Raw genomic sequence first — 14,243 nt, 5'->3', positions numbered from 1 at the left:
ACCTAACAGAATCTGACTCTTACACGCCCCCAAAAAAACAACAAAATAGGAAGGATAAGCTAAATTTAAGTTTAATATGCAACTGTTGTCAAAAAGAAATTTTTTAAACACAAATGCAATGCTATGTTCAGAAATTATTATATGAATTTTATTTCATTTGAAAAAGTAAATATAAAATGAGTTGCAGCTTAATATGAACAACAAACTGCACATGTGAAAAAAACCCGCAATTAAACATGCTGTAACAGCCTAGGTCCCACTTAATGTCATTCCAAAGAGCCATTAATTTAAAACTGAGGTGGTGGGTATGTGAAGTTTATGGTTGTATCCATGGTAACAATATAATGCTGAAAAACAAATTCCCCTTAATGTCCAAAATCACTGAAATTACAGGGATTTTACACATGAAACAAAAACTAGTACATTACAAAACTAATAGATCTGTGGATTTTAGCTGCTTTCAGTTTATGCTTGACATTAAGCTTTATTCTACATTTAAATAGGTAAATAAGATCCATATCACAGAATTTAACTTATTTACTCACTTCAGTGCACATATCAAAAAAGTTTATAACATGGAACATAACATTGTTTTATGCAGTTTTTTGTCAAAGCTAATTATTACAGTAGCACTATTTCAACAACAGCCATCTTAATAATTGGCAAACATTAGGCTAGCTTCTAATAAGACAGAATATGTTTGTCAGCACGATACGCATACAGTGGTGCAAATGAACTGTTACTCCTTTAAATTGCATTATTGTGTGAGAACGACGCTTTGAATTTTGGAAAAACGGCAGTTTCATTTATTAAGACATGTAACGTAAATGTCATTGTTGATAAGCAAGTCATAATTGAGCCGACTTAGCAGACAATGTCGGAAAAGGCAGTGTTTTAAAGCTGGAAATACAACAAATAAAGTTAAAACAGCCATAGAGTCCGGTCTCTTAACTCACCACAGTCAGCTATCGCGTCTTGAGACGGCGCAAGCGGGGAAGGCGATTGCGTTGAACTTGTGGACCAAAGCGCGAATATAAACAAACACGTGACACAGCTGCTCGCACCAGTCACGTGACTCGCGCTCTGCAGCTCATGCTGTATGAAACAGACGCACGCGCATCAACTCGTAACTGTAGGGCCCGTTGTCTAACTTACTAAATTTATTCTAGAGATGTCTTTTTTACAGACTACATAAAGGGACGGATCAAATTACCTTGGGGGCCGGGTCTGACCCGCGGGCCGCCAATTGAATAACCCTGGTATAAACACTTGCCTAATTTAGGTCATATTTTGGCGGACCACTGGGGGGGTTTGGCGGACCACTAGTGGTCCGCGGACCACACTTTGAGAATTACTGCTTTAAATCATCATACAAAATGTAAAGAACCTTCTTTGAAAATATAACTTTGATATCTTCAATATTGACTGGGTAAGATCATGTCAAAGATTGTAATCAATGTGAAATCAAACTTTGATGCTCTTATTCTCATCAATAGTTTATGAGACTTCAGCCTGGATTTCACAGACAGGGTCACATATAAGTGTATGAGAGCCACTGCACTGTATTACTCTATAATGACATTGTGAGCACATACTGATTCACCTGCTTGTGCCAAAATCCTGCACGTCTCTAATCTCCTGTCTTACTCGCCTTTAGCACTGATCTATTTTAGTGGTTCTCTCCCTTTCTTTCTTTTTCTCTCTCTCACGACTGTGACAGCAGTTCTTAAAGGGGTCTGTCTTTCCTCTGCGCTCATGTGACGCCGGTTTGCAGGTGAGTCTGTCTCTGCTCTCCTTTGTTTCTGTGTGCTGGGAGTAATTTTGGTTAACTATGTTAGTCATGTGGATCAGTTTAAAAGCAAGTTAATAAAAAAGTAACAAACCAAAACATTTTTAACAAGGTACTTGTTTTAGTTTAGCCACTAGCTAGACCGATAAATAAGTACAAACCGGAAGTTCACTTTGGTTCATAACTGTGACAACGAGTGTGTGTCCGTAAAACAGTTTTAAAACACTTATTACAGAAATGTAATTAATACACACTTAATTAAGTTGATTACTGTTCTGGACAAAGACCGAAATTGCATCGCTGATGGCGTAAAACTTTAATGCTTTTCTGCTATTGGTGAATCCGACCCATGAGCCGCAGTTAATGAATTCATTCATCAACACACATACACAAGAGCTTTCCTGAAGAGGAGGAGCTTGCAGTGGTAACCAAAGATGCTTGTGTCTTCATACTTCATACACAGTGCATACATGCTTATTTCAGTGAAGATAACAGACAGCGCTTACGGGATTGTCAATGTAATGTTTGGAAGTCACACACACTGCTGCAGTCTCTAGCATGAAGATCTTCAGTCGCTTCCACTATGTTTGGTATCTGGTGAGTCAGCATTCACCTGTGTGTTTACCATAGTACTGTGTGTCTCTACAATTCACATAAAAAATATGTGGAGTGTTTTACACATTATTGGTCTCATTTGAAGTGTGAAATCCTTTAAATCTTAAAACGTTTGTTTTTGTGTTTAGATTTTTATTGTTTCTCATGGTTTGTTTGGTTTCACTTGCTAGTATGTGAGGTTTCTGTATTTCCTGTATCCATTATTTGGCTTTATAGGGTTTTCAGAATTATTAAATATGTTAATATAAGGATCAGTATTTTGTAAATTTGATGTTTTGTAGGGTCAAGTGTCTAGTATGTCTGAGAATAAACAGAAAAAGATTAGTTGATATTATTTACTTTTAGTTTTGATTAAATGACAGGATGTCATGTACCGTAAACTATCAATTGTCAAATAGTTTAGCCACTAAGTGAAAAGTTGTATTGTATTTAGACCACTTGACAACATGAACTAACCCTGACATGTCAAAGTAGATTTAATGACCTCAACTGGCAACAAAGTTAGTTATGTGGGTCTTACATGGACCTGTGATTACAACTATAAATACTGTTATTGTTTGGCCAGTAGTTGGGCATGTCACACAATGTCTGAACACAAAATATGCATGCATAAGATGTCACAGTTTTCATAAATATACATATATATATATATATATATATATATATATATATATATATATATACACACACAGAGACATTAACAATATTGTTAAAAAAAATGAAACGATAAAAAAAATCTAGATTGTCAGGCTCTCAGATGTAGTTGTCCTGTTAATAAGCAGCAAATATGCATTAAATGGTAAATAACGCATTAGTGACATGCGTATTTTAATATGCATGTTTGCGATATTTCATTAATTTAGATATATCTTGCGTTCGTTGTCCTAAATTGTTTCAACAACCCATGCAATTCCTTTACAGAAAGATGGTTGCCTACTGTAGACTGTGTTGTGTTATTTTATAATTAAAAATAATAATAAAACAAAGTTTAAACATTTATGCATTTGGCATCATTCTACTTGCAGCGCATTATAAGGTCATTTATGCGTTTATTTGGGGATTGAACCCACTGACACTTGCACTGCTAATACAATTCTCTACCAGTTAAGCCAAAGGAGCACGCTCAAACTGGCTCCATGGGATCAGGATGTAAACTATCCTCACCTTCTCGTGTGTCACTCTTATCTGCTGTCACCTGGTTGAGGTTTCACTCCAGAATGAAACAACTAGACCAAAACACATCATCCCGTGACTGCTCTAGTTACATGGACTTCACTAGTCTGAGCTCGGACAGTTTAACTAGTCTGAGCTCAGTCAAGCTCACATTACATCCACAGGAAGCAGGGGTGCTGGATTATTCTAGAACAGGGTCCCCCAAATCTTACCCTAGAGGGCCAGAGCAGAATTTAGGTCCAACCCTAATCAAACTTACCCACCTGTGATTTTCTAGTGATCATGAAGACCCTGATTGGCTTGCTCGGGTGTGTTTGATCAGGGTTGGATCTAAACTCTGCAGTGCACCGGTCCTCAAGGGTAAGATTTGGGGAACCCTGTTCTAGAATTGTACTTTTCAGTGTGGTCAAGGCCCTGCTTTCTTTTTTAAATACTACAGATGTTCTGCATCTCAATTCACTTGCCTAAACAGTATAAAACAAAACTAAGCATCTTCTTAAAGGTAGTAAGAGTACTTTTTGTAGTTACTGCATGGTCTACTGTAATACTTTATCACTTATGAACATTCAGATTACAGAATTCAAGTGCAGATTTATGTAGAGACTAAATAGCTTAAATCACACATGATCCTTCAATTAGTAAATGAAGCTTTTTAATATTAGAAATAATGAATGATGAACATCTGAAATGTTTCTCATAAGTAGGCAAATTAGATATTCGTAAAAATATGACTTTTGTGTAACATTACAAGTCTTGTAAAGCTATGACTTTTAGAGAACTGTTAAAAAGTGTGACTGGATTGCTGATTCAGTCTGTTTTATACTCTTATGAATGAGCCAATAAAACTAGATTTTTGTTCAGTTTCTCACACAAATCTATTGTATGGTTTTGTATATGAGTTATGAGTCACTTGATTCCATCATTCTTTTTTTTTTTTGCACTGACATAACGATAATAATTTATTATTATTATCCTGGTTATAAAGATTATAATAATATGAAAGTTTTTAAATATTTGGATTTATACCACAGGGTTGTTGAATGCTTTTTTTCTGATTGTTTGAGAAATATTCTATGGGTATGCATTATTTTTTTGATAAACGCACACCTGACCTGTCAAATGTCTTAAAATAACCACCAGAGCAATGTCTGTGGTAACCGTGTTATAAGCGGCATAATTAACTCTGGTGCTTTTTATTATTTGAAAATCTGCTTTGCATCTTGCCACATTACCACTTTGGGTGTGCATTATTTTGAAATAATTCAACAGCTCGTCGTCAATTTTCCTTACAGAACTCATGACCGTTCACTTTAAAATGATCAAAATATTGTGTGCATACTGTACATGATCATGTACTGTATGGGTGATCAGCCGAAATTAGTGAAATGTAGTTTTATGTACAGTATTAGTAATATTGATTTGGGCTATGATTTGTATCTTAGAAACACAGTTTTTTATTTGAATTGTCTGTCTTGTCTGCCCACATTTTTCTTCTCAGGACTTTTCAAATGATGACACTAAATTGGAGTATAATGTGGACGCTGAGAATGGGATTGTCATGGAAGGATATTTGTTCAAGAGGGCCAGTAACGCCTTTAAAACATGGAACAGGTCAGTGAGAGGAGTTATATATTTTTTTAGATGTTTTTTGATTATGAACAAAGAACAATTTTGGTCACAAATGTCCGATAAACATCAAAGAAATAATAAATGCACCACTGAATCTCATCAGGATTAATTTCATGACAATTAAGCATAATCCGTTAACCAATTCATGCAAAGAAAACTGAGAATTTGATTTCATTAATATGAAATTGATTTCAAAATATTCTTAACCCAATTTGGTGGTACAATGTTACATTTTTGTGAGATTCCCCTATTTATAATATAAAATTTGCTGAAATATCAATGACTGAAATAAATTGACTTTACATTTTTATTAATGTATTAAAGTCACATTTAATTTGCTAATAGCAATTTTTTTGCAGGCGGTGGTTCTCCATTCAAAACAATCAGCTTGTATACCAGAAGAAGTTTAAGGTAATGGTTATGCTGCTTATTTAATAAATTTTTACAAAAGTATAACTTAAGAGCCGTTAACATTATAACGGTAATTATTAACAATTAGGGCTGGGTATTGATTCAGATATTCCAGATCGATTTGATTTCGATTCACAAGCTATTCAATCGATTTCGATTCTCGATTCAATTTTCGATTCCTGTTCTCGGGATTCCTTGATTCTCGATTCAACTTAATGAATATAGATTTAATACAAATACTTTATTTATAAAAAAGAACAGTGAACAGCAGTTTACAAGTGGGTAATTAATAAAGAGAAATTAAAAGCCACAACACCAACGTTGTCGTCTTGCTTGCGAAATCCAAATGCTTCCATACCTCTGACTTTTTATGTGAAGGTGGCATCAACGTTGATGAAGGACCTGAAACTGCCATTTTAAGCACTGAATGAATGAATGACAGGCTCACCTCTCGCTCCTTGATAACATTGCGCAAGGCAAAAAGAGGGTGACATCTATAAAGATGAAGAAGATTATTAATTAGATTAAAGTTAATCTTACGTTCAATGTTTGCGGAAATAAATATGAAAGAAAAAATTTGATTCTGCTCTTTGAGAATCGATTTTTAATCGACCTAGTTTTAAAAAACGATTAATCGAAAATTAACAATTACAAACAGCCCTATTAACAATATAGTTTAAAAAAATATATTTTAAAGTGAATAGCGGAGTTCACACCACAACTATAACGATAAAGATGCAGGGAACGATATCATTGGGATCACTTGCTGACCGATTTTTTTCCAACTGATAAAAGATAAACCAGTAACAGCCAATCAAATCAACTTGAATCTAAAGTGCATGTGCATTTGAAATGGCACTGTGGGAAAGCTCATTGCTGAGGTTCATTTCATAAAATTACACCAGGTGTCCAGTGCTATTGCAGTTGACTTTATAATGTTTTTATGCTACTACACTGACTATTTCACAAAAAAGTAAGATATTAGATTACACAAACTAGATTCACTGTTTAGGAACGCAACATGTTAAGGATCTGCTGGTCACTTTAAATGTAGCAAGAACAGCATAATTATAAATTTAAATGTCATGTTAACAATTTCAAGCGTTTTTATTAAAGGAAATATGCAATATTAGTTAAAGCCATTAAAGGTCAATTATTTGTGTGAGTACTATGCCTCGCGAGCAAATTAGCATAAAGTTATTGTTATCGTCCGATGGTGTGGACGCTAATATAGTTATAGTTATCGTAAATGTTATAATGTGAACCGCCCTTTAAGCCCTATTCGGACGACATTTGAGTTACAGAATTCTTATTTTAAAACAAACCAGCTAAAATAAAGGCATTAACCTTTTATAATAGTAACATTAGCCTGCATAATAAAGTGGATAAATTCAATTAAGTATCTATAACCTGACATTACAGTGGCTAGTCATACAGTTAAGTTGATTTAACTGTTGACCTATTTTTGTATTCGTTATCTCTTCGCTGAATGACAAACATAAATATCTGCGATGAATGGTGTGCAGCAAGTGAAAAATGCGCTCTTTAGTAAGATCTACGGTAGTTTACATTGACTGAAACTCATAAGAAAGGGGATTATATTTAAAATCACAGATCACTTGCATTCAGACAGGATTTGATTTCTTTAAAAAACACAAAGTTTGCTGAAAAAAATGAGCTTAGTTTCTTTGGCAGATTTTCAGATGTATCCACTGATCGATATAAATGACTGGATTGCGCATGACGTCACAATTGTGAACCCACCACATGGCCATGTTGGTATGCCCAAACATTCTATTAAATCAATGGACGTTATTAGATTTTAATAAAAAAAACTTCACTTTACTAGTCTCTGTTTTTATATGTGAAGTTACCCTGTACATTATTACAACACAAACCTAGTTATTTACTGAAAGTTGTACATTTTGTTGTACATCAGATCAGCAGACAAAACCGCAGTATATTTAGTATTAATGACAAACATGCTCATTCAGAAATCTAAATAAATAGTCATACTTTGTACCGTATGTGCATGCAATAATTTGCTGATTTTGTAATTATTTTATCTAAACTTACAAGTTACCTAAACTTGTTCAGAGAAATAACGCTGATCGTCTAGCTGAATGTAAAAAAAAAAACTTTATTTATACACGTGTCATTAACAGAATGCACCAGACACAGTCACCTTAATGTTTTTTTATAAATCCATTATCCTGCCCGATTAAAACATAAAACATTGCAAATAACACCAGAATTAACAATTAATTTATGTACACATATCCTAAAAATTAATCTTGTGTGACTGATACGCTATAAAGCGGGTGAATTTAGAACATGATTTTGAATGGAAGTCAATGACGCCCTCTGCCGGTTGGGAATACCTAGATGGCCAGCCGCTCGAACTCTGCGCTGGCTTCACCTCACGCTGTTACGTTAAGCGTTCTATGCGCAATCCAGTCATTTATAGATCAGTGGATTTATCAGATCTGTAAAATTTCACTTTCTTGAACCTCCGGGAAAACTAATCTTATCCGAATAGGGCTTTAAATAATTAGCTGGATAGCTGGATTGTCTATCAATAAGTCTCACACTTTAGTCTTTGTTTTCCAGGATAATCCTACAGTTGTAGTAGAGGACTTGCGACTATGCACCGTCAAACATTGCGAAGACATCGAACGACGTTTCTGTTTTGAAGTTGTGTCTCCAACAAAGTGAGTCTGAGCTCATTTCTCTTTCCGGCCAATGTTAAACTATACGAATGTTTAACTGTACGTTTTCTGTTATGTGCAGGAGTTGTATGATGCAGGCAGACTCTGAGAAGCTCAGGCAGGCCTGGATCAAAGCCGTCCAAAACAGCATCGCATCTGCTTTCAGGGACAGAGCAGAAGACGTCGAGGTAGCTTTGAGAATTCATTATACATCTGTTTCATGCCAAGAAATATGTGATGATAACCGGCAGTGGAATGTGTTTGGCAGAAGATGGAAAAAAAGTCATCTGCATCTACAGGAAGTCTGGACTCGAGTGTTGATACTCGTGAGAAAACTCTTAAAGGTGACAGCGAGCTGCAGAAGGTTATGGCCATCCCCGGTAATAGCGTCTGCTGTGATTGTGGGCAACCTGACCCGCGCTGGGCAAGCATTAACCTGGGTATCACTCTATGCATCCAATGCTCTGGGATACACAGGTGTGTGTATGTTTTTTAAACCAACATCAACGTGAGAACAGTATGGTTCTTGAAAATTTTAAATGTGTGATGAAGGATAATATAAGCCATTTTTAAGGCAAATTGTTGTCATTATTTACTGTTTTGAGCGGTTTTTGTATGTGGTGTAAAGTGGTATGCATTTGGGTTATTAGGAGTCTTGGAGTTCACTTCTCTAAAGTCCGGTCTCTCACATTGGACACATGGGAACCTGAGTTGCTCAAGGTGAGATGAACATAAGAGATGCTTCACTTCTAATGTAATGATCACAGAAAGTGTTGACAGATAGATGAACATCTTTCCAGATGGGTCTTTTCATCTCAGAAATCTCTCATTAACTCACATATGTTAATTTATTAGTCATTCTTAAAACTGTATACAAATACACAGTAATATTTAGCAGTGTTCAGCTGTATTGAAAGAAGAAAAATAAAAGACATCAATCTGTTTCATTTGAAAATATGTCACGAAAGTGTAATGGGTTGCAAATGTCGTGTTGCAACCATAGTCAGCTTAAACTATTTCCACAATATATTTGTAATCCAAAGACTATTGCTTTTGCATTATGCTAACCAGTGTTCAGAATTCAATACCACTGTCCTATTAGCCATCAGAATGTAAACAAAAGTTATGTAATGCACCTTTAAGAGAACAAGATCTTTTATGATGACATCTTCCAACTTTGTCTTTATGTCGTTGAAAAATTGATGTTAACCACTATATAATGTTTTGTTTTTTTGTGTAGCTAATGTGTGAGCTGGGAAATGGTGCAATTAATCAGATATATGAGGCACGTCGAGAAGAACTTGGAGCCAGGAAACCACAACCAGGAGATCCTCGGTAATACTCAATCAGATTACACACAAACTTTTAAGTGACGTTAAAAAATGTTCCTTTCAATACGGTTCACTTCGCATTGCGTCAGTTAGCTGACGCTATGGGGGAAACTCCTGTTTACTCCGTGACTGAAGCCTATTGGTTAACGTCTGTACAAAGTACAGACCAATGACGTTTGAACCCGCGCGCGGGAGGAACGCGTCCCTATATAAGCGCGGTTCAATCGTCAGGAGCTCATTATTTTCTCCTTCAGCGCGAACCTCTCGCTGCTCCGAAGAAAAGAAGAAGCCTTACCTCGCCGTTGACAAAAGCCCTGCAGCGGAGTCCAGGCCTAGCGTCTTCCCCTGCCGTTTTCCGGCTGAGAACCGAAGATAGCAGAGTCCAGGTCTAGCGTCTTCCCCTGCCGTTTTCCGGCTGAGAACCGAAGATAGCAGAGTCCAGGTCTAGCGTCTTCCCCTGCCGCTTTCCGGCAGAGAACCGAAGATAGCCTTCGCTTGCCGTGGTACGAGCCCTGTGCAGCGGACACGCCTGACGAGGTCTCCCCTGCGGCCGCCCGGTAAGATCAATATTTTTAATATAAAGCTATAAGCTAAAAGAGCAGGCGCTGTTGTAATAGCGTCCAGCACAGCGGCTCGGTGAGCCTCTCTGCTATGAATTTCCTCCGAGCGCGTTACCGGTCTGGCACCTCCCACGCCGGGACCATGTTTCGTGCTCCCCCTGCTGTTCCTGCTGTTCCTCTCTCGCCGGGATGAACACACGGCGAGCCATGAGACTAGATGGATGCATAGACAAGCACACACGGACTAACCCCCCCTGTGTTCTGTCACACCGCAACCGTTCATGCTTACAGAGTCCCTTCGCTCCTCTCAAATTCAGTGGCGAGATCTCTGGCACATATATGAATCCCCCGAGTGCATCGGGTGATACCGTCACGACGCATGGCTGTTCTGTCTGTGTTGCTGCTCCCCTCTGCCGTTCCTCTCTTGTTGAGATGAACAAGCGGGGAACCGTAGACCTGGATAGATGCATACGACAAGCAAACACGGGCGGTCTGCCCCTGTCTCTGTCATAGCACAGCCACTCGTGCTCCACGCTCGCGGAGTCCCTCGCTCCTTTCCCCACAGTGGTGAGGTCTCTTAACGGCTTAGCTAGCACGCGGTATTACGGCTCGCTGCCTCTAAATGCAGCTGTCCAGTGTTCAACGATTACAGAGCTTCATGCCCCTCCCCTCTGGAGCGGCGCGATCTCATTCGTCTGCTCGATAGGGCCGATTCGCCGCTATTGGAGCACCAAGAACACTCATTATAAGAGAGCTTCATGCCCCTCCCCTCCTGGAGCGGCACGATCTCATTCGTCTGCTCGATAAGGCGGACACGCCTCTATTGGAGCGCTAAAACACTTATTATAGAGCTTTACTGGCCTGAGCCGATCTCACTTCAGATAGCTCATTTTTCGTCTGCCTGGTAATTTCTCTCTGGTTTAGACGGAATCAGAGGCAGAACGAATTTGTTTATAATATACTGAGGCCCGAATACCTCCCTTTATTCAGTCCCGTCCTATATCAGTGCGCTGAATATTGGTACATTCTTATATATATACCCGGTTTTTCTGCCCTTTTAATAAACGGCAAAACCGCGGGCCTCACGGCAGACTTCCTCTCTGCGATGGGTTCAGTCTGACATTAAACCACCTAGACATACTGCTCTGCTCCGTGAGCCGTTCGGTCACCGTCACTACTGAGGCTTGTGCACCTGAACGGCTGAGCTCTGGTCTCCGCAGCACAGCTGCATCAACAGAGAACACAACTGTCTGGGAGAAAAGGGGTTATGTCGCGCCTCGGCTGGACTGCCCTGTAATGTTTTCTGTGTGCTGTTTATCCAAACATACTGTGTAATACTGTCGGCTATGCGACCTCACTATAGTGGCGAACGGTATTTAATTCCTCTAAAAAGAGTAATTTCCGTGCTTACTATACTGTGTATTGACACCCACGGTTGTACGGTGTCTCTAAACACTTTATCGCCTTACTGACAAGCAATCAGTAATACGCACACACGGCCCGCTGTCCATAATTCTATCGACGCTAGCCGAAAAGACCCCGGTTTGGCCATATACTGTGTATTGACACCCCACGACTGTACGGTGTCTCTAACACCTTTCTGCCAAATTCGCTCGCAGCCCACCTCAGTTTCTCCGCTACGATGCTGATGGCGCAAACGAGCACGGTCTTACGGCTGTTATTCTCTCTTCCTAGAGGAAGGACAGCCTCAGACTTTTGCATGGCTCCAAGCGTTTGAATCGCGCCCTCTCCGGACGGCCACTCAAAGGCTTACAGCCAAGCGGTTTATGACGTTTTTCGGCCATATAGCTGATTTATATTAGCGGATCCGAAGACGCTCACACCTCCGCTCCAATACTCGGAGATATTAAGGGTAATATCAACCTCAAGTGAGCTTGCTACCCGCCACAATAAGTTTCAAAGCTTAAAGCGCGCGCACAGTCAGACGCGCGCGGCATCTCGTTTAAGACGGGCACACGTACCCCTCTAACGAGCCTCAGAAAGCTGAATATCGTGGCATTCTGTTCATAAGTCCACTTCAGTTTGACTAAGCAAAGGTCCTGCCCCGAGCTGACGGCCGGGAAGCTTGCTTAAGTTACACACGGCTGCATGAAGTGCTGTCATTACGAGCTAGCCCAGCATTTGCTGTGGGTTGAACACGCTTTACGACGGCAATCAGCCTTCGGCGCGTGGAACGCCGTTTGTCTCATATAAATCACCTTGTACTGTGAATACGGTACATTATGAGGATGATTTAGCACTGCAGCACTCTCGACCGTGTTATTGTGATAATGCGGTCGGGCAATCTACGGTGGTTTCATTATTTACCGAACCAGACTGAGATCTCGCCCCCTGAACAAGCTGACGAGTCATCTCCTTTATAAACTCATTGCATCGCTTTATAAGCTATGTTCAATCAGAGTGATACGCATCTCATGCTTAAACTACCAATATTAACCCATTACGATGGGCGTGCGGAGATGGCATCCGTGGGACACGACCTACATTACGTGCCTTATGACACATTGACACAAGCTGCTAGGACCCCTTTCACGAGGCGTCCTTATGCAAAGTCTGATCCATTCTGTCTAGTGACATTTGAAAGTCAAAACCCCCCGCGAATCGCCGGTGGAACACTTTTCTCCTCACTACAGAGGCAAGGCGGCTCTCTCCCCTACCTATATCTATGTGGCCGTGATAACAGCGAACCACGCTTTTACGACCGACCATTCATTTAATTCACAAGCCTGTCATCTCTCAGATGCGGACGGCGGCGGTAACAGCGAACCATGCTTTTACGGCTGGCCATTCACTTTATTCATAAGCCTGTCATTTCTCAGATGCGGACGGTGCCCGAGGCACAGCGCTCTGGAACTGTCCAAGGTCCTGTATGACACATACGTCTGACGTACATCAGACGATCAGCTGTTTATCTGCGTCACAGATCACTCACTAGAGCACCTGTCAATACAGGCTATTTATGGATCGTTGACGTTATCACCTCCCGTGACAATTATGCTCACTTGTCTTAGAGCATGGGCATGGTCTTAGAGGTTTCTCATTTGACAATTGTGACACGGCCGGCTGGTCCCCGCCGTCCACGTTGTCAGTTTACAGCTTCGACATCCCTGCTTCGCGCACTACTGAGGTTTGTTGCATTAAAGGTGCGCCCATTAGCTCACCTGTATGCACGATATGGGTTTTAATTATATGCGTCCACCGTGCGCTTAGAGAAGCTCACATGTACACGCTATAACATTTTGGTATACAATAAGATGCGCTTGGGAAAGCTCACCTGTATACACAGCTGTGTTATGCTTTGTGACACATACATTGTTGTTCATCTGTGTACGTTCACGGTGCGTTGGGTGCCCACCGTTACGTTCATCAATCATATCTGTACACATTCACGGCGCGTTGTGTGCACTGATTTATCTATACGCATTCACGGTGCACTGAAGAGTTCACCCGTGTGCGCACAATTTATTATCAGAACACATGACGGCGCGCTCGAGAATCTTGCCGGCCTGTGCATTATAACACTCTGATTCATCTATATGCATTCACGATGTATTCAAGTGTTCACCTGTGCCCGTGCAATTTATAGTCAATACACATTTACGGCGCGCTTGGAAAGCTCACCGATCTGTGCACTATAATACTACCTATATGCATCCCGATGCGCTCGAGGGTGCACCGGGGTTCACACTATTGTGGTATCTGTATAATCCCACGCTACGAACCGTTCTGCCGCATATTATAGTCAGATCGGCCGTTCGTGAGCTTCGCAGATCACTCACTACGTATGTCTGTTGCTAACAGTGGTTATTTAGATGGATCGTTGAAACCATCGCACTGGCTCACGCCCCTCTATGAGCTATGTCCTATATAGAGCCCACTCTGTGCGAGTTTGGCTTCTTCATGAACTTGGTCTACAGGGGTATCTATATCTATATTTAATATCTGCTACACGGCCGGCTGGTCTTCGCCGTCTACGTTGTCAGATTGTACAGCTTAGACGTCCCTG

The 14,243-nt window shown here is 40.1% G+C and overlaps 1 protein-coding gene across 8 annotated transcripts in view; it reads left to right on the top strand.

Annotated features, from left to right (window-relative positions):
- The window catches only part of acap2b (ArfGAP with coiled-coil, ankyrin repeat and PH domains 2b), a 68,221-nt gene that overhangs the window by 40,902 nt on the left and 13,076 nt on the right, over nucleotides 1–14,243 (top strand). For 4 of the 8 annotated variants that reach the window (XR_010529277.2, XR_010529279.2, XM_065259383.2 and 1 more), the window contains exons 10-16: nucleotides 5,076–5,188; nucleotides 5,566–5,617; nucleotides 8,228–8,328; nucleotides 8,408–8,513; nucleotides 8,594–8,802; nucleotides 8,976–9,045; nucleotides 9,566–9,660. Coding sequence is in view for 3 of the 8 variants with exons in the window: in XM_065259383.2 (XP_065115455.1) it covers nucleotides 5,076–5,188; nucleotides 5,566–5,617; nucleotides 8,228–8,328; nucleotides 8,408–8,513; nucleotides 8,594–8,802; nucleotides 8,976–9,045; nucleotides 9,566–9,660 (746 nt within the window). In the remaining 5 variants the exon portion in view is untranslated. Of the gene's footprint in view, nucleotides 1–1,720; nucleotides 1,775–5,075; nucleotides 5,189–5,565; nucleotides 5,618–8,227; nucleotides 8,329–8,407; nucleotides 8,514–8,593; nucleotides 8,803–8,975; nucleotides 9,046–9,565; nucleotides 9,661–14,243 lie in introns of all 8 variants that reach the window. The other 4 variants (XR_010529275.2, XR_010529278.2, XM_065259382.2 and 1 more) reach the window with 2 other exon arrangements.

This window comes from Paramisgurnus dabryanus, chromosome 24, assembly GCF_030506205.2.
Source record: "Paramisgurnus dabryanus chromosome 24, PD_genome_1.1, whole genome shotgun sequence".
Classification (NCBI taxonomy): Eukaryota; Metazoa; Chordata; class Actinopteri; order Cypriniformes; family Cobitidae; genus Paramisgurnus; species Paramisgurnus dabryanus.
The sequence above is the reverse complement of the archived record's forward strand: the minus strand, read 5'-3'. Positions and strand labels throughout refer to the sequence as shown.